Here is a 27,109-nt window from a genome sequence, read left to right as displayed (position 1 = left end):
ATTCGGAGTTGCTTCCTCTCCGAATCATAGAAACTAGTATCCGAACTCATTTGACGCCATTTTGCTTTGCCATTTTGCCATTTTGCTTAAATTTGTGTGAAAACATTCGCTGTAAAAATATTTCGACTTACTTCGTTACTTCGTTTACCACTAATGGATTCGAATCGATAATCCTCGGCTAAGCTCTCCCCAGTGGAGGTAAAACAATGTCAGCACATTTCAGCACACTTCAGCCCACAACCATGCAGGTCTCTGCTACAAAAACTTTCCACTGTTACTCGCTACTGTTTCCGCTTGACTTTACCTTTAAATGAACATTTAAATGCCAATGATGGGTTGCTCATACAGAGATGACGAAATAATTACTTTTTAGTGCAACTAGTTTGAAATGAATTGATGAACTATTGACTACGCTATACTACGAAAAATTGACTACACATGAATTGAAAAGTGACTGTGACATAAAAGTGATCCTACTTTAATAAGTTTTGTTATGAGCACATCATGTGGAAAGACCTATAGTGCAACTTCGAATCGTTGAAATGGTACCTTGTGGAATTCTTCGGCGGTGGGCAACTCTGAACCTATTCGAAGCATGGAAACGCAGCGAATGTCTTGCGTGCTGATCTATTCTCAGCAATCACTGGCATGCCGAGCTATTCTCAGGTATGAAAAGCAGAATTTGAAATGAGTTTTGTGTGAGGTCCATAAAATGCTAGCACAACAATCTTTGACTCATTGCGGTTGATTGAGACCAGCAAGTCATTGTCCGATTGTCGTAAGTTTGTAAGAAAGCAACCATAGACTATAACTGAATATTTGAATCTGCCCATTTCTTTATTTAAAACCATCCATCTAGACTGGCTTGCTCATTCGTTTTTGGAACGGTAAGGAAAATACTGCAGTATGTGATTAATCACTGTATTTTCATGCTTCTAATGAGTTGAGAGTTGTCCATTGTCGACAAATTCCGCATCATTTCAACGGCTCGGAGTTGCACTATATAGATCTTACCAAAATATGTGATATATCCTGAAAACAAAACCTGTTAAAGTGGAATTTTTAATTCATGCGTAGACAACTACTTGCAAAAAATCAAGCAAAAGCAGTAATGAGTAGCACTAGAATGTTTTCGTAGCAGAAACTTGTATTATTGTGTACTAAAATCTTTTCACTTCCGCTGGGGAAAGCTTAGCTGAGTATTATCAATTCAGATCCATCAGTAATGAGCGTTTCTATGATGTCGAAAGACTCTCACAGCACATGCCTTTGCACTAATTTAGTGGAGTGAAATGGAGTTGGATGCGTTCGAATTTTACCATTGCAATGATTCAAAGTGGAAGCAACTCCGAACCCATTCGAAACATGCAAACCGGGACCTAGGTAGTATTCATGTTTCATGTGGTATTTATTATACGTGCTCTACAAATGTTTCCTGTCTCCAGCACTCATCCTACTAGGCATCGTGTAACTGGCACTGGGAATTACCTAGTCAAGTTGCACTAGCCGATATCTCTGAGGGATTGTTCGGAAGCTGAAGCACTCATTTATGTAGCCCATAAAGATGCATATCTATAGTTAATTCCTGAATGCTGTTTACTGTTGCACCTGAAGACATGATTACAGAGGCTGATGCTTTTGAGATTTTGTTTGGCAAGCCGCGTCATGGCTGCTCTTTCATTTACTAAGCTTGATAATCATCTGCTCTCCGTAATAACCTCTCGCTAATTGCATTACAGTCAAACCTTTAACTTGTGATCGCCTTCACATACGAATTGTTCGACACACAATATCAGTTTTCTATGATTGTTTGGTTACATACTCAGAGTAATTTTTAAGATATGACTTTAGAAGTTTCTCAAAAAAGTAACTGAAAGTTAAAAGGCAAGTAAAAATAAAAATATTGACATAAAAATATAAAACAAAGTAATTTAGTTTAATTTAGTGACAATGAGTATTACCACCTCTACCTTCAGATCTTCGCATCTCAAGTTGACGCATTCGATTTCATGTCTCAATTTATGGAATCGTGGAGTTTCCCTCAATTTATGGAATCATGGAATTTCCCACGACGTCTCGCAGAATTCAAGCCAAGACATGATTCAATATCTGAATTAATTTTTAGCATATGGTTTATGACATATGGCATACAAAGTACCAGATTTTCATGCTTATACTCGACAAAACTTGTGAAAATTGAAAAAGAAACACAAAAAAAGTATGAAATGAAACATATATAATGTAAGTTAGTTTAAACTCCACCTCGTCTACAGTTGAATAAGTTACACAGTACAGACGGTCCCCAACCTACGAACGAGTTATGTTCTGAACGATTGTTCCTACCGTGAACTTGTTCGTAAGTTGCTTCATTGCTATATTTTGTATTATAATTTATGTTTAAGGCCTATATAAGTATATTGAAGGTTTATATAAGTATGTTTAAGGCTTGTATAAGTAACCTGTATTGGTTTGTACTAAAATTTTTTTTTAATAAAATGGAGAAAATACTGTGGTGGACGCCAGGCCATGACACTGCATTTCTTATTTATTGTATGTGTTGTCCTTTTTATTATATCGTTGTTTTAATCGTTATGCTATCACTTATCGTTGTTGCCTTTTTTGTATGTGTTGTCCTTTTATTATATCATTGTTTCGCTCGTTATGCTATTGTTATATCGGATATCCCGTCATAACACTATCACTTATCATCACTTATATTGTTGTCATACCAACGGCGGTAGCGGTCCTATTTATTCACCTTGTTAGCCGGTGTTCTTACCGTTTGCCGTTAGCCGGAACGGTTGATATTATTGTATATAAATGAGTGCGCTCATTTAGTTGAGCAGAGTAGATGGCCGTACGCTCCTCGGCTAGTGAAATTTCCTTTGCTAATAAAAAGCTGAATGAAACTACATGCACTCTCTTCTCTTTATTTATTAGTCTAGATCGTGCCAAGTAAAGGCCGGCAAATTCCTTTACAATACGTACAGTAAAAATAAAAAAGTTCTTTGCGCACTGGAGATACGCTCACGCACTTATGCACTGCAACAAACTGGGCAGAGGAAGGTGGATGCTGGGTGGTGCTTCTGAGTAGTGCCTCTTTCTGCCTCTAATACGTCGGTAATACCGTCGGTATTAGCGGCGGATATACGCCCAGACCTGTTCGTATGTACCGTTGTTCGTAACTCGAATGTTCGTAAGTAAGGGACCGTCTGTATATCTCAGTCTCTACATACAAACTTATGCATTGTCTCAGTATATCTCAGTCTCTACATACAAACTTATGCATTGTCTCTGTGGTAAAGTAAGAATAAAAACTGGTTTATATTCACCATTTATTAATTTTTGGTTTATACACATAAGTCAATTTTTACCAACTAGTTTTTTACACTATTTATAACATGAATGTTTTATAGGTATATATTGTTATCTGAAGTATTATTATGCAGTTATCATAGGTTTGTTGGCTGTGAAATGAATTGAACAAATCAGTGTTTTTTTATAGGAGCATTTGTTCCTATATGCGACGGTTTTAATATACAAAGTGAATAATTACCTTTGCATGCAGAGGTTTGTCTGTAAAGACATTCTGTTACCTATGCTGGTTACTACAACTGATTTACATTATTGGTAACTCAACTAGTTGATAGTACTGGCTATTTGTACTGGTTACCAGAATTGGTCCCTTCAGCTAGTTACTAGTGCGGGTTACTAGGTAACTAGTATAAACACGTGCCTAGAGATTATTCCGGAATATTCAACACACATTGTTATTGTGAGTTGAACACAATAACAATGTGCGGCGTGTAGTGATCCAACACACCACAATATTGGATTGTTAAAAGCGATGTGTTCCCTTTTAACTAGTTTAGCTACTAACCTATGCACTCTCTCCATTTCTCATCTCTGTCATAGTCTGGTGTAGTAGCACACCATAGTTGTGTGTGGTTGTTTGGGATGCACGTGCTGTAATTTTTCCCCTTGTACTTAAAAGGAAATATACATCGAGAACCCTCCTCCATTTCAGCTACAAAAAAAAACAATAATATTAATATTTTTTTCAAAGGAGATTTTGAAGCGTCTAATGCTTTTAGGCACCACCATTTTGACGCTGTTGTTTCAGCACCGTAGTTTTGCCTCCTGTTTTTTTATGGCACCAAGGTTTTTGGCCTCATCTAGCTCAGTGCCAATATAACAGAATAACTTTAGCTTTGAATGAAAAATAGATACTATATTTATTATAGCTATTGCTATATGATATTATTACAATGTATAAATTTGGTTAAACTAAGCAAGTATTCAACCCTTTGACAATAATGTACTGGAGGACAGCAAATCACTAGCACAAGTGGTCTCTGCTGTAAGGTCAATAACTAGCTACATACAGATGGAAACAGTTACTAGCTAGTGATTGAGTGCAATCGGCACGGCTATAGCCAACTCAGCTAACAGGACCAAACTCGGCACGGCTGAGACCATCTCCGCTATGAAGGACAGAGTCTGCACGGCTATCAAGGCTACACTTGTAAAAATATATTTGTTATTAATTTCACTTTGGAATTAGTTGTTAGTTTCACTTAGCAGAATAAACTTTTCTGTCTAGAAAAAAATAAATCGTTGTAAAGGAATGTCGAAGATGTGCACCACTCATCAACATTATTTATTGTAAAATTATCTTAATAGGAGAGACCTCAATGCTACTGTAGGTAAGAGAAGGCAATTGATACTCTAATTATAATATAGGCCGGAGGCACGCATGACTGCTAAATTGAAACTGCTTTTCGTCTGGTTTGTTGAAGAATTCTGTTTAGAAAATGTGCGAGCAGCATACCTCCTGAATCGTATTATGAATGGTACTGGATGTGACATTCCAGGCCCATCCACAAAATGGGGATTTCCGTGAAAAAAGCTAGATTTTTATTAAATATGAGCTGTAATGTTAACACTTCAGAAACCTTAAACCGCTTTCTAAACTATTGCAATACATATAATTACACTCACATGTGTCTGTACATACATACACACTTTTATAGTACATTGTATACACTAGAGATGTTTATAAGGCTTTAAAAATGATCCAATTCAATTCTCATCAAAAAATTAATCATTAAATTTCCAATTCCCTTGCATCATAAGTTGTGTGAGAATCGATTTGATTCACAATTCACCGCAAAACATAGCCTGTCTTGACAAACTGTTGTTTTTTGTCTCCCGTCGAGCGGGCGAGCAACACAACAGCTTGTCACAAGACGTACTGCACCTGATGCATCAGCTGCACTTTAGGGAGTTGTTCTTTTTCCGTCTATGCGGCTTGGCTGCGATGTTATGCCGGTCGATCCATTGGTAATCATAAAGGATTTCGCGCAAAAATTTATGTAGAAAAAAATAAGATTACTTGCAGCGTTTAACCAGCGACCAGTCTCTGCGGTAAACTTTAGTAGAACTTGAGAACTTAGGCAACAACAGCGACTGAACATGTCGTTATTTGTGCGCTCAGTCAGTTTAATTTCTATTTTTGTATCAGTCAGTTTTATTTGTTCTTATGGATTTTACTTTCAGTTTATTTTATTCTAAAGCTCTACTAAAGTTTACTACAGAGTAAACAACCAACAGTCTTTGGTTAAACATTGTAATCTTTTTTTACATAATTTTTTGCGCGAAATCAGTTATGATTACCAATGGAGTTATGATTACCAATGGAGCGACCGACATAACATCGCAACCAAGCCGCATAGATAGAAGAGAACAACTTCCTATAAGTGCATCTGATGCATCCGGTGCAGTACGTCTTGTGACAAGCTGTTGTGTTGCTCGACCGCTCGGCGGGGGACAACTCCACAAAAACAACAGTTTGTCAAGACAGGCTACGCAAAACACAACAATTCAAATCTCAACACTTTAGCTATAATAACTTCAATGAATCAGGTTATTTCAATTCACCAAAATAGACAAAATCAATTCTTACCAAAAAATTGACTTATTCTATGAAAATCTATGGCAATCTATGAAAATGACCATAAACCACAATCATTAATTTGGCTACATTAGTAGGCTGGCAACATTGGACTACACTGAAATCTTCGCTTTGGCGCGCATCAAATAACAGATTGGGTTAGGATATCACTGTTTGTGATGAATTTTCCCTCGACATAGTAATAATCATAGAGGTTGTAATAAAATAGTGAAGCATTAGTGCATTTGGACTCAAGTCATTTTGCTTATTGAAAATAGAGAGTTGAGTCAATTCTCTATGATGATTGTACAAAGTCAATTCAATTAATTTCGTATTGGGAGAATGTGCCGAGTCAATTCAATTCATTTGTGAGTTGAGCCTTCAGGCTTACTCGAGCAAATATGTTAACTCGAGTGCCTGTCTCTGGAGTCCTTAGTTGTATACAATATTAAAATCCGTGAGAAATAGACGAGAATTGAAACACGACGGGACGAGAATCAAAGATGAATAGTCGATTGTAAATATATTTGAGCCAATCAGTGTCGGGATAGTAAAATGATATAAAGTGTTTATTGGCAATTCTCCATAGACGAACAAGAGATGGTCAAATTCCGTTCAATCGTGGCAAAGAGATTCTATTTTTTATCGCTGACATTAACAGCTTGTTGCAAAGGGACTGTCACATGCATAAATTGACAACTCCCACTCATGCTTTAGAGACAGGATTGACAACTGTCACGGTGTATTCGTATACAAATAAACACCGCTGACAACCTGCGATACAGAAAAGTTGTGTTAAGGTCAGTGCACACTATCGCTTAAATCAACATTTAGCTGCACGATAGACCGCGACGATTCGCTGTTTTGATGTCATCCACAACGACAAGGTATCCATACTGAGTGATTGATTTATGGCAATTGGTATGGTATTGATTATTGATTAACTGTCTGTGACTGCTAACCAATTACCAATAGAAATTCCCAATTTGCATTACTGATATCGCGAGTTCTTTTGTTATCTTTACATAGATCTTCTGTAGTTCTTCACAACACTTGCCAAATGTCTTTGACCTACACAACTGTTGAAATGGAATCCGATGCTGACAATTGCGTTCATCGGTGTCAAAGTTTAAGGTGTTGAAAGTCCACCGCATCATCGTTAGCAACGATTACGTTGGGTGCTTATTGCAAAATGACGCCATAGCAGCTAATCTTTGCGGTCCATCGCTCAGCTAAACGTTCTGAAAATTTAGACATATGCTAAATGTCCAGCACATAAACATGTGCTGAACAGGTAAACACCTGAAGGTGTGGTGATAAAAAATAATAAATCAAATATTTTGGTTTGCTTGTGTCTTACCACTGCCGGAACTTGCTGAGAACATTTATAAATTTCAATAAATACAAACGCCTGAGAAAAATAAACAAGCAATGTATTAGATTGAATTTACAAGCATACGCTGTGTGCTAGTGGGCTAAATAGCACAAGTTTTTCTCTGACTATGCGAATAAAATTGACTACCAGCTATTTCATTTAGTAGTAATAATTGTATACGAGTATTCAATGCATAAGCTTAAAGTCTCGAACACCATATATGAGTCACGACCTTGGAAAATGGGGTAAAGTAGCATATACCATAATAGTGTAATATGCTACAGTGAGTTAGTAAACTCGATCCCACATGCATTTGTTGCGTTTGAAAAGTTACACCTATCTAGGCCAATAAAGTATGTTCTTTAAAAATCTGAATTCGGTTTAGGCAATATAGGCTTAAAACATTACAAAGTTGCCCCACAAAGCCATCGTTATGAAAACCAGTAAAAATAAAAAATGGTGTCACGTGAGTCAAACAATAGCTTTCTCACTGCCTCGATTGATAATAAAGAGATAAATGATACATTCGTAGAATACTTTGTAACAGATGCAGAATCATCTGATGAAGAAGAAAGTTTAGATGTAGATGATTTCCTACTTTCAATTGATTAATTGATGCCAAAGATGGCTGAAGAAATAATAAAAAGGCTAAATAGCAGGAAGCCATTAGAGTTGAAACTAGTTGAAATAGTTAAAAATATCACATATAAACAGTCCGTATGCTTTCAAACTTTCATAAAGCATATAACAATAACAAATCCAATTTTCAGCAATCAACAAATTTGGTTATCAACTTAAAACTGATATTATACATGTATGTAGATGAGCAGATAAGATTTATATAAATTTCTGATTTAAATATTTAGAATCAGGATAAAATTCTGTTGCAGAACCTCTATACTGTAAAACCTTCATCACCTGTACTTGAACACCACTGTAGTGTTTTACTAGATACTAACGTGATAAGTTTGGAGTTATGGCTCACTGGTCTATTTTAAGATACAGTGGTGTGCATAAACTTGGAATCACCAGTTAAATCTTTAAATATGTATGTTTGTATGCTGTTGTCTAAGAAATTCTTTGGAGTTAAGTGCCTCAACCCCATCAATATGTATATCATTTGAAAGGGAAAATTCTGAAGAACAAGATGATGCCAAATATTCGAAAATATTCTCAGATTTTTATCGCTGGGGGTGGATCTACCGAAAGGCAGACTTATTGCAGGCTATGAATGTTGTTAGTGAAAATTGATAAAATAGGATACAAACAAACTCTTTTATACAAATTGGTGGCCCTGAAAAGGGCCGATGGGCTATTGTTGGTCTTCAGAAGGACTGGTAAGGTGTCTTGAGCTGAGCATTAGTATTTTATTGGCCAGCCCTTGTTCTTGATCACCATCTGACACCGTCGAGGCATGCTGTTTACCAACTTTCTGAGCCAGATAAAATTGCTAATCTGTTTAATAGGATTAATATAAATCACTCAGAAATGATTGTGTTAAATCAATCAATGCACTGTTTGAAAGCACATCTTCTGCTGATCAGATTGATATATAATATCTGGCATGGCATCATAATTGGCGGGAAAATAGAAAGCAAATGGAAGATCCATTCGATATAGAGTGAACAAAACAATGTGATTCCAAGTTTATGTACACCACTGTATGTAGATCCTGAAACCTATACAATGGATAAAGGCGCTCTAATTAGTGTAATATTACTACACCAAGTAAAAAGCATAAAATGTATGAAGCATTATGTAAAAACATTTAACATGCAGGAAACTGACAAATAATACAGAATAGCAAGCAAAATGACATATTATGTATAATATCTGTTTTGCTAACTTTGTGCCTCCGTAATCACATTGCTAGCATACTAGCGTCACATTCTTTAGTCTATTCGCTATTTGTAAAAGCAGCTGTAAATATGTCAGGTAAGTCTTATCTGCTTAGACTCTAAAACTGAACTAAAACAAGACTAAGAAAAAAAGCAAACAAAATTTGGTGACCCAAAAGCAATGCTATCATTGGTCATCATCATTAGACCACCCAAGGCAACCAGTGCAGAGGACAGGCTGGCTGTCCATGAATCACCACTCAGGGTGACCAGAGTGCGCAAAAACTAATGGCCAAAGCAGTTACAGAAATGTGAGGCAATGCTTACTAGGCTCTTCACAACCACCTTTATTTAAACACCACCTTTATTTGAATGCCACCTCTAATAGAACGCCACAACAGAAGAAGGATTAAAAAATACAACAACACCCTTTAATTGAACGCCAATTGTCATTGATCAATTGTCTTTTGTTGTTACAATAGCAGTTGCCATGTTTTTAGTGACCGTATGCCTTGCAAGATCGACCGTCACAATCATCAGAACTACTCTGATTCAAAGCCACTATAAGGTCTAAATCCTATTCATTTTTTCATATTCGTTCATAATACGCTGTAAAATCTCACCTAAAGACTAAAGTGCTTTTATGAACGATGAGAATACTCTTCAAGAACACCGTACAATGTAATAGCAGCCATTGTTATGGCGCATTTTAACTTTACAACGCAAAAAAGAGCGTTTTAAAAATCAAAAACGTTATGGCCATTTTTCTACTGCAACGCTTTACGAGTATTGTTTTAAAACTTTGAAAACGAGACCACCGAAATACTTGATAACAGTACCACCCTAAGCTTTTTATAATCCAAGTAGTTCCTTGTTAAACTCACTCTAATACTTTGACGTGTATGGAAAACGGTTTAGAAAAAACCAACGACATGAATGTCGATAGCATCACTGTAGCACGATAGCATAGCCCGTAAATGGTTTAAATTCATCTTCTCAAAAATCTGACAAGCTCATTGAAAAATGCAGCCTGACCCTTTATTTGAACGCTACCTTTAATTAAATGCCGCTACAGAGATAGGGTTGAAAAATAGAGCGCCATGGCATTTAAATAGCGGTTTTACGGTATTTGTATGATTAGGACTAAGTTTAGTGGTGGTAACTCTATGGTAATTCTAACTGCAAATAAATCATTACGTCACTTACATGTATAACCTTCAGCGTATTTTTCTTGCTTTCACTTTTTAACTGGTTTTAAAACATGTGTAGACTCTTGACTATAAAATCAGTTCTAACCAACATGAAAACAACGTTTTTTGCAGTGAAATTTGTAGAATTTTATGTTCAGCAGAGCCAATGTCTAAATTTTGATAACTTCCGGCTTAAACCCCTCATTCTGAGATTGTGATCCACGTATTTATAAAATAAGTCTGCTTTGCTGGTTTCAGTTTTAAACGGATAACACAACTAAGTGTAATTGCCTTGTCCTTGGCAGACAGTTGTACCTATATTACAGGAGGAATCGTTTTCTCTTGTTGATAAGCTACTGAGCTTTTGAGATACATGTATATATTTTTTGATCGTCGTACATTTAAAGAAGTATATGAAGGGACTAACTCAGGTTGTAAAGGATACCCAAAAACCATATAAAATGAAAAATATGGATCTAATGGTAATAACCATACACCATTTGAAAGAGAAAAAATTTTCCTCCAAAAAGTTACCAACAACTTTTTTTTGTAAAAACATAAAATAAATGCAAAAAAGAGAGGTATTGAGAGCGAGGTATGAATATTCCATTAGAGATCAGTATGTTGATCAGGTTTGTTTGGAAACACGCAATTTTGTTTCTGGTTTTGGTCGCGAGACTTTGTGGATCTACATCATTTTAAAGAGGACAAAATTTCCTACAAGAAACGACAAATGATTTTTGTAATAAAATAAAGTAAATGCAAAAGAGTGAGATGTTGAGAGCGAAGTAAGAATATTCCATTAGAGATCACTTTGTCGATCGGGTTTGTTTGGAAACAAGCGTTTTAGTTCCATTTTTTTGTGGGACTCGGTGAAGCTATACGGCTCTGGTCTCTGCCATGTTAAGATTTACCTGGTTTCCAATTCCAATGTAGTTATATTTAAGATGGCATGATTGAAGTGTTGAAATTATTAAGCAAGCACACTAACATACATATTAACAAGCTTGCAATCATCTCGCTATCAGCGTAATTCAAATAAAACTCAATCTACATCCTGTTACATCATAATTAATAATATATGAACAATATTTATACTTATGTAGATAAAACGCACTTCTTCCTTATAACTTGAATGTTTTATGTTCGCTCTAGGCATTAAATCTACCCTTTGCTTACTCAAAACCTTCTATGAGATGTCGTCACAAGCTGCCTAGGGAGCTTACACAATATGTCATCGCTGCTTGTTAATTAGCCAGTCACAAGTAGGCGTGATAACACTTAGATCTAGTGTCAAATCGCTCGAAAATCATTAAGAGATCAAATATTACTCATTTCCTAGACTAGTGTGTTGGGTGACACCCGACTAAACATTTAAGGGCTTGCAAATATAATATCTACCTACAGATTATCTCCCGGTGCAAAGGGGCTTGTGAAGGCTACCTCAATATTTTCTTAGTGTTTAAACAGTCAATCTGATATTGTATTTGTCTGAAAACGCTCATGATTATTTCCTGTCCATCTTTTAGCATTTTCAACAGTAAAGCTTCTATGCGAATGGTAAACTTTTTTCATACATGATAAACCAAACCGTTACAGTTTTGTTGGGTTCTAGAAATGTTTAGCAGCATTAAAAAATGTTGCAGGAACAATATTATAAGACAACTCATGCCCTGGCAGTTCGGTTCGCCGTGAGAGATCGTCAGGTGTAACTAACTACACCAATGATCACACATGTGTCAAGGAGGTTGATGGTGCATGACATAGAGTGTCTGTCTACCAAGCTGAAAACCATGAGTTTGAACCCAGTTGAAAGCGATCTTTTTTCCTACCATAGCAAACTAGTACCCTGGCAGTCCAGTGAGCTGCGAACAATTTTCATGTGTAATAACTATCCACACAATTATTCCAAAATGCAGCAATGTGGTTTAGGGGTGCAGATGGTAACATCCTTAGCTGCTCAGCCGAATGTCAGAGTTTAATTCCTGAGCTATACAATTTTGTTCCAACATCCAACCATGGCTTCAGACATTGCGAACATATGGACGGACAGACAGACACAGTTTTTATTATAGTAAAGATAAACAAATTCCGACTGAGTGAGATCGGTCACATTTAAAGCTGGTTCACACTAAATCGCCATCTCGGTGTTGATACCACAATACTTCAGGGATCGTCGATGACAACGATGTTCACACTATCACAAACCTATATCCCGTTTGCATCAGGAAATACTCCGTGACGTGGTGTTCCTTATTTTCTTTTTAAAATTTCGCGAAGAAATCTCTTTGTTTTCGCGTGCTGGAATTAAATAGATATATATAGAAATATGATAGTCCCGCAGCGACTATCATAAACGATATGAATAAACCACGCTTTTAGCGACCGCGAATTACTATCGCCAATATGGTTCACATTTGAAAGGCGGCCGTCGATGCTCGGCAAAGTATCGGGAAAGTTTGACAGCTGCAAACTTGTCCGCGACGTTTTGTCGATGCCGTCAGTTCACAGTTCACATAATCGACGATGAATGCCAAAAGAAAAATGCTGACAAACTTGCGGAGTAAGCATATCGTAAAAACATAGTGATTATTGGAACAGATTAACTTGATATGTCGAAATTTGACTTCCTGTTGTACAGACAATGGTTAGGGTCATCATTGACTTGTTGAGGCATCTTTTTATTCTCTTCTACTAAATTTCACACAGACATTGAAGTTAAATGCTTCAGCCGACAGCGAGTTCTAATAGTTTTAGGGAGCTGCCATAGCCTAGTAGTCTAGAGCCCCTGACCTATGAAACACTGGTTGGGGGCTCATAGGCAGTAAGGCTAGCGTAATAATACGATTAATAATACAATAATCATACGATAAATAATTCGATAAAGTGAATTTACCAAAATATCTCACATTTTAAGCAGTTTTAGTAGGCCCTAGTTAAAAAAGTTCACTTCTACAAACAAGGTTGCATGTAAACATTAGATAGTATAAACTTCAACCATCTTCTTGCCGGATTCTAAGCTTCAAGGTCATAATATGCTAGTTCAGCCTTGCTAAATTACCAATTTACTAAACCAAAATAATAACAACATAAACTATTATATTCACATTAAAGAGTTGTGGTGTTACAATATTGAGAGCATGAAAGGAAGATTACTCCAAAGGATTCTCAAAGAGATTAGACGATTGGCGCAGTCCATCACCTGCTAATAAAGAATTGTGACTTGATATTCTCTACTAAAACTGTTTTATGTGATTCACTTTTATTTTATAATACTATCGTTATTATATTATTATCATATAATAATATATAACATATTATCATATACTGTAAACATTGTATTATAATATTATTTATGGTGTTAATGTACAATGTTATTCATTTCTAGCCTTTTACCTATTTTAGAGATTAACTTTCATATAAACTAGTAAACTAGTTTCCAGTAAACCAACTAGCTTTTCAACTTTTGATTTTAAATATGACGAATTAAAAGTCAGTAAAAACCCATGATAAATGTATATAAACACCTCAGAAGTACATTGTAGAATATATATAGTATATCACGATAGCAGACCATTCTAACGGTAGGCCTATTTGGTCAACTAAAAACAAACGACTCTTTTTCATGCCGGTTTTGTTCCACAAGGTCGATGGAAAACTTGATAAGATTATAGAAAAACAGCTTTATTCTCATATGAATCGCTAGATTTTTAAAATTCAAATACTACATATTTGTATATTCGAGGTAGCCAATTGTCATACATTTCACCAACTATTAATCACTGGGTTTCCATGCTTCAAATGGATTCGGAATTGACCTTTGCCAATGAATTCGCACTTTACTTTTCCAACAATTCGGAGTTGCACTTTATCGATTTTTTCTAGACTAGCGATATACTCTTCAAAATAGAAATTGTTAAAGTAGACTCGCTTTCGGGTGACGGTAGCTTTTTAATTCACGTTTTGTACACTTGTTGTACTAACTCAGCTACGATGTGTGATAAGTATTTTTTATTGCTGCCCTCTATATTATCAAACAGGAAATGAATTTACTACTCGCTATGCAGTTATTATTTAGAAAAAGCAAAAGAAATAAGAAAAAGCCTCTATTTGCAGACAAAATGAAAGTGTGATATTAGTAACATAGATAATGTAGTCAAAACCAAAAAACTATATTACAGGATGTTGTAACCATAAAGCATAATAAAATTATTAAAAAGATAATTATCTCGTTATTGTCAAATGAACAACCCATCATTTGCGATAGAAGTTAGAAGGTGATGGGATGAAATGTGCTGAATTTTTTACCTCCTCAAGGGAAAGCTTAAACAGGTATTATCGATTCGAATCGATTCGCAGTGAGTGTTTCTATGACATGGATTATTAGTTTCACAGCGAATGCCTTGACGCAAATTTAGCAAAGTGAAATGGCGTCAAATCCTTTCGGATTTTATCGTTTCGATGATTCTGAGTAGAAGAAACTCTGAATCCATTCGAAGCTTGGAAACCCAGTGAATGTGACAGAGAAGTTGTCATTTATCGCAAGTCATTGTCATAGTATTCATGTTTTCTCTGGTCATTAAATGCTGATATGCAGCTGTGTTTGAGCAGCTAGTAAATTGTTTATCATGAACTTTAATTTCATTTTAGATCATTGGCTTTTTTATAAATTTCTTTCAAAAGAAATATGTTTGTTAACTAAATTCTGATACACTATCTGACTTGAAGACAAATTAACCAAAATTTCAAAGGATATATAAATTTCCAGTAGCCCATTATGGTAGCCATGCTGGCTGATGCTTGTTCTATTTTGCTAAAGTTTGTTTGAAAGATCTCCTCATAATCTACTCATAAAAGTTACTTACACACAAACCAACTAGGTACTTCTGTTAAATACTGTAGCCATTTTCTATGGAGCCAGTCGGCCATTAAATTATTTTAATGAGGCTTCGTAATAAGAGGAAAGAGACTGGCATTTTACAACAAATAATAACTCGTAATAGGTGATCTCGGGAGGCTGGTCTGGTTGAAACATTGTTGTTTGATTATTGATCAGGGCGCACAGTGCAATGCGTTTAAGGTATTCGCAGACACGAATTACGGTACACGTGTAGGTAAATCTGGGCTGCTACATCAAAGTAATTTTTCTTCTTTTTTTTAGCAATCGCATTCGACTTGCAGAGCTGCTGACATAATCAATTTTATTTCACTTAGTTTGTGTAAGATGTACGCTGCCAAAGAAGCATATACATTGTATGGATAGGTTCGATTGATATGCCTTTCTTTGTAGTACGGAATGTTACAAATCTATGAGTACGTATAAAGAACAGCTGGTTAATAATTGAAGCGATGAACCGTTACAAAGAAGCTTTTGCGGAGATTATTAGATAATTATCAAATGGCGTGTTGTTTGGAAAAACTTGACTTATTCATTTTGGATTTTGGCACGATTAATGGAGACTTCTGAAGGGAGATCAATTTCCATGCTCTCAGACAATGTAGGCATACATGAATAGAAATGGAAAGATGCTTCAACAGCAGTGTCAAACCTGACATATATGTCACTGACCTAGATTACGTATTGACAGCTTTGTCTATCTGCCATTAGAACTCGCTGTCCTCTGAAGCATTTAACTTCAGTGTCTGTGTGAAATTCAGCAGAAGAGAACAAGAAGATGCCTCAACAAGTCAATAATAGCCCTAATCATTGTGTGTACAACAGGGAGTAAAACCTCGACATACAAAGTTAATCTGTTCCAATAATCAGTTTTTCCGAAATGGTTACTCAGCTTATGTTTTGTCATCCACTGGATAGAAACGACGAAAATCTGCAAGCCAAGTGAGTTTTGTTGCTCGTAAATTTATACCGAATTTTCCGTGCTTGCTAAAGATGGAAACGACCCTTGTAAAAGATGCGTGAAAACATGCTGCGCAAGATATTTCATTTTAGACATTTTCTACACTTCAGCCGGCTTTATTTCAAAACATACTGCTAAGCAGATAGGAGAGCACCGCTATTACCTCTGATGTACACTAGACCTCCATAGCTTTTTTGTAACTAAGCGTCCACGTTAATCCACAACATGAGTGTCCATTGAAACAGATCAAATGGTAACTGAATGTGCACACAATTCCAAATCAACATAATTCGCACAATGGAAACAGTGATTTACTTCATAGACATATATTAAAACTCATTAAATATGGTCTGCAACCAAAAATCATAACAATAAACATTGTTTTAAATCATGAATTTGTTTCAGTGTTATACCTGTATAATTTCTGAATAATTGTAAAGATCTACATGTATGTGAGAAACTAAATTAACATAATAATAATAGATGATAAAGTTTTTATTGGTAATTGCTCTCCATGTTAGAGGGAGTGCCAACAGAAGTGTATCCTTGGTAAATCAGCAGACGGATAGTGAGTAGGTGGAAGTAGAGATGGAGAGATAGCGTTAGTCACTGAGTACGTGAACCCTAAATTGACATGATAGAGTCTTGTTCTATGTTTGATATCTGTTTAATTTTATCCTTAACTAAGATGGCCAGCGTCTCTACTTCTACTAGTTTCAGCCTTTCTATTCATCCTCACCTCTGACTCTCTCAACCGCGATAACTGCTAGTTGACTTCAGAGACCTTTTAAATAATTGATTCGAAAACATTTGCACTTGTTTTAACTGTTAATATTTTAATTCAAAGAAAAATTTCTCACCACTCCTACCACTAGCACTTGTCTCCTTTGATGTTTGGTTTTATAGAAACAGCAAGGTATAAACCATTGTATAATATTATTTAAGAAACATAAAACTAATTTATATGAAGGATAACTGCATACATATGTACTGATTTACTACATTGCAATGTTTCAAAAAACGTTAAACATCGAAAATTATTTTCAATGCGGAGTCTAAAGATCGCTCAAATTTTTTATTACTGCATCCATGTTTTTTTTTCTTGAAATCGCCATAATTTTTGCTGCTTTCCTCGCAGTTTTTATATTTACATATAGTATAATTATTATATAATCAAAGACACAAAGTTGTAGCAAAAGTTTCACAAAATGCAAGAATGATACATCAATGTTGCAGTATCCTTTTTACTGCTAAGGGTTGTAAGACTTAATTTCAAAAGATGAAATATTTTTACAAACTTGTTGGGTATTTTTACCAACTATAACCCATTTTTCTTCCCTAATTAACTGGCATGGCAGGCACTGAGCGCAATGCCCACCAGATGGTGCACCTGCATCACTAACAGATATCACACCTGCAGGCCTGCCAGCAGTCAGCACGGCATGGATTAGCTATAAACAGCTGTTTACTAGCCATAAACAGTACATATGTATGTAAACTAGGCGGTGTTTAAACTCTGATATCCTACCATAAAAGCTGCCTATACACCACGGGCTATTTATTGGAGTTGCTTCCACGCCCACAAAGTCTGGTGTAAACCAAAGAACAGCTGTAAAAAGGGCTTCGTTTCAATTGCAGACGCAATGTTGGTGGAATGTTGTATATAAGTGTACTGTTTGTCTGTTTTGCTGTCCACCTTTGTTGAGTGCAACATGGAATGTTAATATGTTATAATATTAATGTTAATAGCCCAAATGTTAATAGCCCTGAAATTACAAGCAAGTGGAATGAATACCGATGTACTATTTCATTGGCGAAAAAAGGTGACTCGTTTTGTATAGTGGAAGTTTGAGTTTCTTTACTGTAGTTTTTACTAAAATGTATTTTACATCAATAACCGAGTAGAGGCTATTCCAAGTTTCGCAGAGGAAACACAACTCCAATTATTCGTCCTTGTATAAACATACTTTCAATAGTTCAACCAGAGAGCTTTTACAAGACAATTCTGAATATCATAAAATTCATCAGTTATCTCCACTAAATTAAATTTGTGACAGTCTGGATTTGTACACGTATCATCACATTAACAAAAGGAGGAGAGTCTTCTATACCAAAATACTTTCCAAGACATGATTACGAACGACAGCGATGATGGGAGAAAAAGTCTAGCCATCAAATGATATGATAGTTATCAACCATCACAGTCTATTAACTCTTAATAAAAGTTGCTTACTGAGGAGTGTGGATAACGATTGCATAATGCAATCGGCTTTGTACTCTTCCAACAAAATCACAAAGCAGCTTTCCTTAATTATTTAAATAACAATAATTAATTCTTTTAACAAGTTTAATGCTTTAGGTTATTGTACAGCAAGATGATGCAACGTTGTTGTATTTATTCGAAGTATTTTTGCAAGGGTGACAACTCTTGTCAGAGAGCTGCATGCGACTTTATGACATCCTAACTCTTGTATATCAGGAAAACTAGTTGTGGAAAGCAAAAATAAGAGGAAATAAAGTTGGTCGAGTCTATAATATACGAGTGTTTTACAACAGCCACAAGCTATCATTTAGGTACATGCGTTTAAATTACCGGTCGCGTTTCTAGGCTTGCACTAGGCTTATACCCTTGAGATTAATTATTTCAAAAAGCAAATAAAAATTTAAAACACTCAAACATCCCAAGCTATGCATAAAGTAAGATATGGTTAGGTATTAGTAGAACAGGCAACCAGCTGTCAACAATGGTTGGTAATAGCTTACCTTCTGCTAGGTATAGTACGCAGCTGGCAGATAGAATCCACTGAAATCGCTTCATATCTGAACAGGTAGCTTCTGACACAAACTGTGGAATAAATTGGTTACCGCTTCTAAACAACTGCCAATCAATAACGGAAGGTCGTGTTAAATATTCCTAATAGTTCAACTGTTATTCATAAACGCAGAGGTGGGTCTAGCTCTATTACTCATAAATCTCTAGAGCATATTCGGTCGACATTTGCAAACACGGTAGGCGGGACTGTACTAGCGCTTAACGCTATTTTTAGCCAATAGGAAAGCCTATCGAAGACACTGCCAAGACCACCCAGTTAATACTGGCCTGGGCTCGTATCAGACGGAACCCAAACAACCTGCAGCAGGCTGCAGCAACATGCGGCTGTTGGGAGTGCCTGGTCGTATTATGGCCTCTTTAGATTCCTGCTAATATGGGATCTGGGAACTCTAAACTAAATTTGCTTCTTTTTAACAAAAAGATTAAAATATTTTCAGGAGCATTGTATAGTAAAATGTATCAACAAATTTTATACAGTATATTATACATATATTATAGATTAACCAGCATTAAAACAATTCTAGAGCATGTAAACTTGGCTATCACGCTTCCTTGAACATGCATGTAGTTATACTATATATATGCATAGAAATACCAAAACATATCAAATACCTCTACTCGGAGCTTTTATAACTTCTCATGACATTGTTACAATTTGCGTCATAGACCTCTTCTATCTCTGTACAACTCAAACAGGCCAATGAGAGTAATGGTTTGTTGTCGAGTTATACTAGCATCACGTGTCTGTGCCTTGATTTACTAGAAACACATTTATTTGAAAGTTAATCTCTAAAATAAAAAAGCCTAAAAGTACATAAAATTGCATATTCGAAATGTAAAATGAAAGCAGAATAATATTATCATTATATAAAATTGAATCATATAAAACAGTTTTAGTAGAAAATATCACAGTAGAAAAAGTCACAGCTTTATTACAAAGTACATAATGCTGGACATAATTAAAAGGTCATGACTGTGCAGATAATCTTAGCTCTTCGTGACGGTTGATTTGCCCGAGGCATCCTCCTTTCTTGTTCATTACATTGCAACACCACAGATCGTACATGTGAAGATAGATAAGAATATTTTATTTTAGTAAATTGATATTCCTATATATTAGAATCTAAAACAAAATGATGTTCCTGACATATTACAGGATAAATTAGCAAGTTGAGTTACTAATATACAGTACATTGGTTGTCTTGGTGCTGGGCAATTGGGAAGGTAGTTTAGCGTTATGGCTGTTTGGGCGTGTCCTTGAAACGACAGGAATGAGCAAGTACAGCCAAACATGGATAACTCGCCCTCAGATAGCTCGAACACATGGTTAACTCAACGGTTTTGTTTGGTCCGTTCCCACGCAATGATAAATTGCTTCAGATAACTCGACCTCAACTTGGTTAACTCGAACAGTTTTTTGCCCAACGGCTACCGAGATGGTTGTTATCGCTTTAGAATATCACTTTATTCCAAGCCATAGAGATAAACATCAATTTTTAGTAGTTCATAGGCATCGTTATTACCATCACCGGCAAAATATTGTTGTCAACGACTTTTTAAAAGGTTTGTCAAATTTGATTTTTACCAAACATCCGCTTAGCGATGGTCCTTCGAAGGCAAGGAAAAGCGAGGTAACCTTGGCATGAACTTCAAGAAAATTTGGCAAAATTGATCTTGGTTAAAACGCTCAAAAGAAAAAGATGTCTTTTCTTCTGAGCATTTCAACAGCGATCAAGTTTTGCCTATTTTAAACTGAAAAACCTCCTGGCAGTCACATTACCTAAAACAACAAACAAATCTCAAGTGATAGAAAAATCTCTATATGTTTTAATAAAAAAATTTTAAACTTTACATTAGAAGCATTTAATTCGAAACAAGCCATTTATGCTCTTGATTTATATTATAGTTTGTATATGTACATGTATCTACTAATAAATACATGGACTTGTGACAGTGCTCTAATAACTTGAACGCTCTGATAACTCGAACACTTTCACTCGGTTCCGTGAAGTTTGAGTTATCCATGTTTGACTGGACTTGCCACGCTTGTTTCAGCCAGTTGTATAAGTAAACCTCATTCATAGCTAATAATAGCTACAATAAAAGTTCCAAATGTCACAAAATCATGTCTACCTAGGTATTATACAAGAGGCCTGGAAATGTTACTGCTCCGCTCTGCCTGGCAGTTTGCCAATTGTAGACTTGTACTCAGTATGACCTTTGTGGTCTCTGAAGGCCCGACTGTAGTCCCCTGGGGATGAAAAACAAAAGCTATGATACAGCTATAGAAAGATGAGCGGAAATGTAATGCGCTAACCCTAGATATTCTTTGTTAGGAAGGCAAACAGGTGGAACATTTGCACCCATACCAACCCAATAACAGTCAGACTGACTGCATAGACAGCCGGCTAAACACCAGGTGACTTTGAGATGGCCTTTGCGAAGAATATAGCAATGAACTTGGGTATTGATGCGATCTCATCACTTTTTTGACCAATTATCTTTTTTATTGGGCAGTTATATATACGGCAAATTAAAGTAATGGTGAGCAGATACCACTCATAGGAAGTCAAAGATATCTAGCATAGACGTTTCCATTGGAAACAACTTCCTGATCAGGCTGCGACATGAGGTATGACCATAAAACAAGAAAATTTAGGAATGTGGAAATGTTGACAAACGAACGCAACCTACTCCTGACCTTTTATTGTCAAAGAATGGCTGCTCGCAATTTTACCGATGTACCCCAAAGTTTACTATTTACACTCTATATTCTTAGCAGAAGAACTGCGTGGAAGTCAGCGATAAAGCTTGCCAAAACGACCGACTGCAAGAGAGAGACAGACCCAACATTTTGTTATTTCCACTCTATATTTTTAGCAGATTTCAAAATACAAAATTACTCAGCAAGTCACCTTGCATAAGGCAACTGCTGGGTAGATTTCATCGGTATATGTCTACCAGTAGCGAGCAGCGGTATATGTGTCCCAGTAGTGAGCATCTTTTGAATGGAATTCCTTTGAATTCCAATCAATTAAGGCAGCGTTAAACCCACCGTGTGACAATGGATTTGATGAGCGTTGTCAAATATCTTTAGGTATGAAAACGGGTAACGATTGGACAGTGAGCAGGTGATACATTAAAAGCACTCTTTGAAACCTTTTCAGGTGATAATTTGGTAATTAGGACAAACAAAGTAGCTTGAGAGAAAAAGGGATAATTCATACATGAGATGATGTGCACTGAATAAATAAATAATATCGTTTTGCATATCAAAGGAGCCACTGAGGCCATTTGGTGTTTCTTACTGTTAGAGAAACTATATGGATACAAATTCTCCTTTGTTGATTTTACATCAGTTCGTAAGTGGGTCCCCAGGCTATGATCTTATCCTTGATTATCCTAAAACCCTCAGTTCAATCAATCAGACCAGAATTGTATTATGAGATATGGACGAGAGGCAGTCCCACAACTGCATAGAGTTAAAGGTTGACTTGCAACAAAATTCACATTACAGTTATTTGATATGAAAAGATTCACCATGTCTTACTCTGTTGTGTTGTAGGTGCAAAATATGTGAAAAGGTGATTACAAGCTCTTAAAAGCTAAAAAACGAACAGAAAATCGCAGCCACACGAGACCGCCGTAGTTTTGATTCTCTTTCCAAAACGGCTCAAATGTGACGTAGTTGTGAGAGATGGTTTCTGTTTACACTTTCATGCAACCTTATTCGTCGAAATGTTTTTACAAATATACTTCACGAGTTCAATAAAACCATGTCTATTGTTCTTACGCGTCTGTTTTATTATCATCATAATGCTGTCCCTTTTAGCAGTGATATCCTTTAACTTACCGTAAAAATTCGTTTAATTTTTTAGCCTTGGCTTGAAGGAGTACATATCATTGTTTGATAATTATGACGAGCCTGTTGGTCACCTGTGATAATCGAAAAGTGCTGCAGAAATTATTTGCAAAGTATTGGGTCACATGATCAGATTACGACTTGCCGATTTGACCGATTCGAAACAAAAATGTAAAGTAGCGAGCATTTATATTTGATACAGGGTCTTCGGTAAAATCCGAAGTGTTTGTCATAAACTAGGGCTACGATAAGTTTTATATTAAGCTTTGTATTGGCCTTTCAATTCACGTGAGAACATCACGTGACAAGACAGTAACCAAATTTCATGGCTACGTCATCGAAATAAAGAGATTCCAATCTACGGCGGCTTTTTGTTTTTGAGCTTTTAAGAGCTTGTAATCACATTTTCACATATTTGTCACCTACAACACAACAGGGTAAGACATGGTGAATCTTTTGAAACCAAATAACTGTAATGTAAATTTTATTGCAAGTCAACCTTTAACGGTTATAGACAACTCCAAATTTCTGGCCTAATAATAAAAGTACCCTAATTACAGCTCTAATATAACCCTATTAAATGCAATATGTATTGTTGAGAAAACACAACGCTTACCGGGGAAAATTATGGCAGCGTCTTATCTTTACCCAGCTAATTATTGACAAAACCTTTGTAAATTAGTTTTTGGTCACTTTAAAACTGGCTATGAAGCAAGTCAAGCCAGGACATTGTTGTACAAAGGTGAGAGACTGTATGTTATGAGCAAACACCGAGGGCAATCATTTTCATAAACCAGGAGTTATCCATTAGCCTATATACTATTTTCAATGGTAAGTGATTGACACACTAGTTTTCACTCTCTCAATAAATGGAGACTCACAGATGTATTCATAAGGGCATTCTATGATTTACCAATCAAGTCTGTTATGTAACAAGTGGTCATTTATGTTAATCTATAAACATTAGCTATTTATGAAGATCTCATACCACAGTTTTTATGATGTATATGTTGAAGTCTGTAGGATTCATTGCCTTGTACCATCAAGGCATAATAATATCAAGGTAATCCTATTACAGTGATGAAGGCAGCATGATTAAAATCCAAACACAATATGCACACCCCTACACATATACCGTATGCATAACTCGTACATGTATCTCGTATGCATATCTCGTACGAGCATTCCATATGCATACCCCTACAAATATACCGTATATGTATCTCATATGCATATCTCGTGCGAGCATTCCATATGCATATCACTACGCATGAAAACTCTGAAAGCAACTCAAATAGTAACCACATATCATATATCCATATAAGGAAAATATGGAAGAAACCTTTTACAGTGAATATTGCATATCAAACAGTTTTCAGCTGGTCTGGTATAGGGAAGCAATACAACAGCTGTATCTGGCAACAACAACCATTCACCTCATTCATGTGCTTTATGAATTGTTAAAAATGAATTAACTGTGGCTGTTGTGGCCAGATTATCTAGCACACTAGTTCTTCGAGAGGTTCAGTAATAGTCAGTTGTCTCTAAAGTTCGGCTCAATTTACAACTCTGCTCTGTCATCGAGCAGAGAAAGTGTAGTACTTTATTGTGTACTACACTCTTCAGCAATAACCTATACCCACCCAATAATGTGCTTTCTGATCTTTCTTGTTCACCTGTACTATATACAAGTGTCACAGTTAATTAATAAAGTCATAGAAAAATGCTTGTCAGGCGCTAGGCTTTTGAGAAGACAACTCTCAAAAGTTGATAATTAGATAATAAAAGGTGAGTTAATATGTAATTACTACCTTGTATAGCATCAGCCTAGTTCAGCCTTTTTGGAAACAAAAACTGGTGTGATGCAAGGTCCAAGCTGTAGCATGAGGTCATTTTGTCAGTGAAAAACAGACATATGTATTACGATATTAATGCTGGTGTTTAGCCAATACGTGAACCCAAGGCAAAAGCACTGCTGTTGAGCGCCATTCTTATGCATTTTCACCCATTTAATCACCACACTACGTCAGTATGATTATCCAACATGTCAACACAGATTTCACAAATACCAAAGGTCTGTGTAATATTCATACGTCCAGCATTATCTTCTGAACAGCGGTCATAGAATTACACCAATTGATTGGTGAATCAATGAAACGAAATGGCATTTTCGCCCTGTTACTGCATTCCAGTGTGAACAAGGTCCAAAGGGTGGGGAGGGTCACATCACTGAATTAGGCATAGTGCCTAAGCTTTTGAACAGTCACTTCAATTAGTTTGTTTTTCCATCACCGAAGTAGAATAACTGTTGGCAGCAAAACAGAAAAACTAGAATCATGGCATCAGTTAAAGTAATAAAAAGAATTTATTGGCATCTCCCAATCAATTCAGAAAAGTACTTGACTAACTCGCTTCAAGATGAATGTAGCCTATTTCAGAGTTGAAGAGGAGGCAGCCATCTGTCAATGATCACTTAGTGGGGTACATGAGACACAAACTGCTGAAGCGCTAGTTTTCCTATATAACTGTCTCATAGGAAGTGCTGCGGGCATCACTTTTATCTTCTCTATTGAATCTTCATCGAATCTATGCACACTTGTAAACACTTGTTGGTACTTGTCATGTTGCTATTTATTTAGGTCTGACCTAGTAACCAGAAGTATTATTTACCACTTTTCTTTGCTGATCGAGTTATATCTCACAAAATAACACTAATTAATAGATGTTTTGAGTATGCTAACTTTTGGTTGCATAAAAATTGGTTTATTCAGGAATATGTTCAAATCTACTGAATTAACTATGACTATGCACTTACCAATTCCAATGTCAAATGATTCAAAACTGTAAATTCTGGCGTGTGAATGAGAAGACAATTTCAATTTGGTTCCAACTAGTGGTAAAAGTGTAATTACAATAATAATGCAGAAAATTTACACGGCAAATATGTTACAAAATGTGATTTAATTTATAGTTTTTTTAAACATAACAGCCATGCAGCATAATATGTACCGGTAAGCCTCCTTACTGCTGACCTTTGCACAAGCTATCCACAGCGCGATGAGATCAAATTTATACCTTGAATGGTTAACTAATTACATTTACTGCTAACTGCTTTGAGAAGATGGCAGCTTATTATGTTTATGGTGACGTAGGAGTCTTCCATAATGCCTATCACATCTAGTGAGCTTCATGCCAAGTGAAGGCAACTTCTCATCTCATTCATGGCTGCTTAGCGTAGTCTTATAAAAAGTTGAAAGTGATCTTTGATGGTAGAAATTTAATGACATGACATGCTATATCACCTGTGACTTGTCGCCTGCCACTTGTCACCTGCAACTTGGCACAGAAAAGCACAAAAATATAACATAGGAACTTGTAAAATTAATTTGCTTCAGATAGAGCTCTGCTATCAGCTACCCCTATTAGCGCAACTAGTGCACCTTTCCATGTTAGTATCTTTTGTTGTGGAACTAAACTAGTCATCTACTAACTTCACACAGTTCATAACATTTTTAATAATTGCTATCGTCTTTGGATAGTGTCATATCACAATAATCAACAATCTGATTTCATGGAGCTTTAGGAATCAGCATACTTTCCATGACATTTAGGGTGCAGGTCCATACTTGCACTCATGAACGCCTATCAAATGCAATGTGACAGTAGTCTACCTGTAATCAGGTACTGTCACATCTATCAACCTAACTTATTGAGTTGAGTGGGAGTGCTGTTCAGACCTACAGAATGCTAGAACTTGCGAATAACAGTAGTTTGAGGAAAATTATATTTATTCTATGTATTTCTTTTATAAAGAATCAGCAATAATTTTCATTAAAAACAGTTGAAAAAAGCCTACTAAAGTAGATGCATGGTTATAATTTATAACCACAAATTACGCAGCTATCATCTGATTGGCCAATAAAAAATGTAAAAATACTCTCTTGTGGCATGATGGATAATTCATTGTCTACGAGTTGTTCACTGCGCTTCCATACTTCGAATGGGTTTGAAGTAGTTTCCAGTCCTAATCCTAGAAATAGTAAAATTCGAATGCATTTGACTCCATTTCGCTTTGCTAAATTGGTCCAAAGCATTCGCTGTGAGAGGACTTTGACATCATAGAAACACTCATTACTGGTGGATCTGAATCAATAGTACTCAGTTAAGCTCTCCCCAGTGGAGGTAAAAAAATTCAGCACC

General features: G+C 36.1%; 1 protein-coding gene across 2 annotated transcripts in view; it reads right to left on the bottom strand.

The window, feature by feature from the left end:
• The window catches only part of LOC137394840 (uncharacterized), a 39,665-nt gene extending 20,581 nt beyond the window's left edge, over nt 1–19,084 (bottom strand). For both annotated transcript variants that reach the window (XM_068081611.1, XM_068081612.1), the window contains exons 1-2: nt 18,978–19,084; nt 3,881–4,027 (exon numbers count right to left, since the gene is read on the bottom strand). In XM_068081611.1, the coding sequence (XP_067937712.1) occupies nt 3,881–4,027; nt 18,978–19,032 (202 nt within the window). In that variant the 5' untranslated portion in view covers nt 19,033–19,084. The remainder of the gene's footprint in view (nt 1–3,880; nt 4,028–18,977) is intronic.
• Between the last annotated feature and the right edge of the window lie 8,025 nt (nt 19,085–27,109).

This window comes from Watersipora subatra, chromosome 4 (genome assembly GCF_963576615.1).
Source record: "Watersipora subatra chromosome 4, tzWatSuba1.1, whole genome shotgun sequence".
Taxonomy (NCBI): Eukaryota; Metazoa; Bryozoa; class Gymnolaemata; order Cheilostomatida; family Watersiporidae; genus Watersipora; species Watersipora subatra.
The sequence above is the reverse complement of the archived record's forward strand: the minus strand, read 5'-3'. Positions and strand labels throughout refer to the sequence as shown.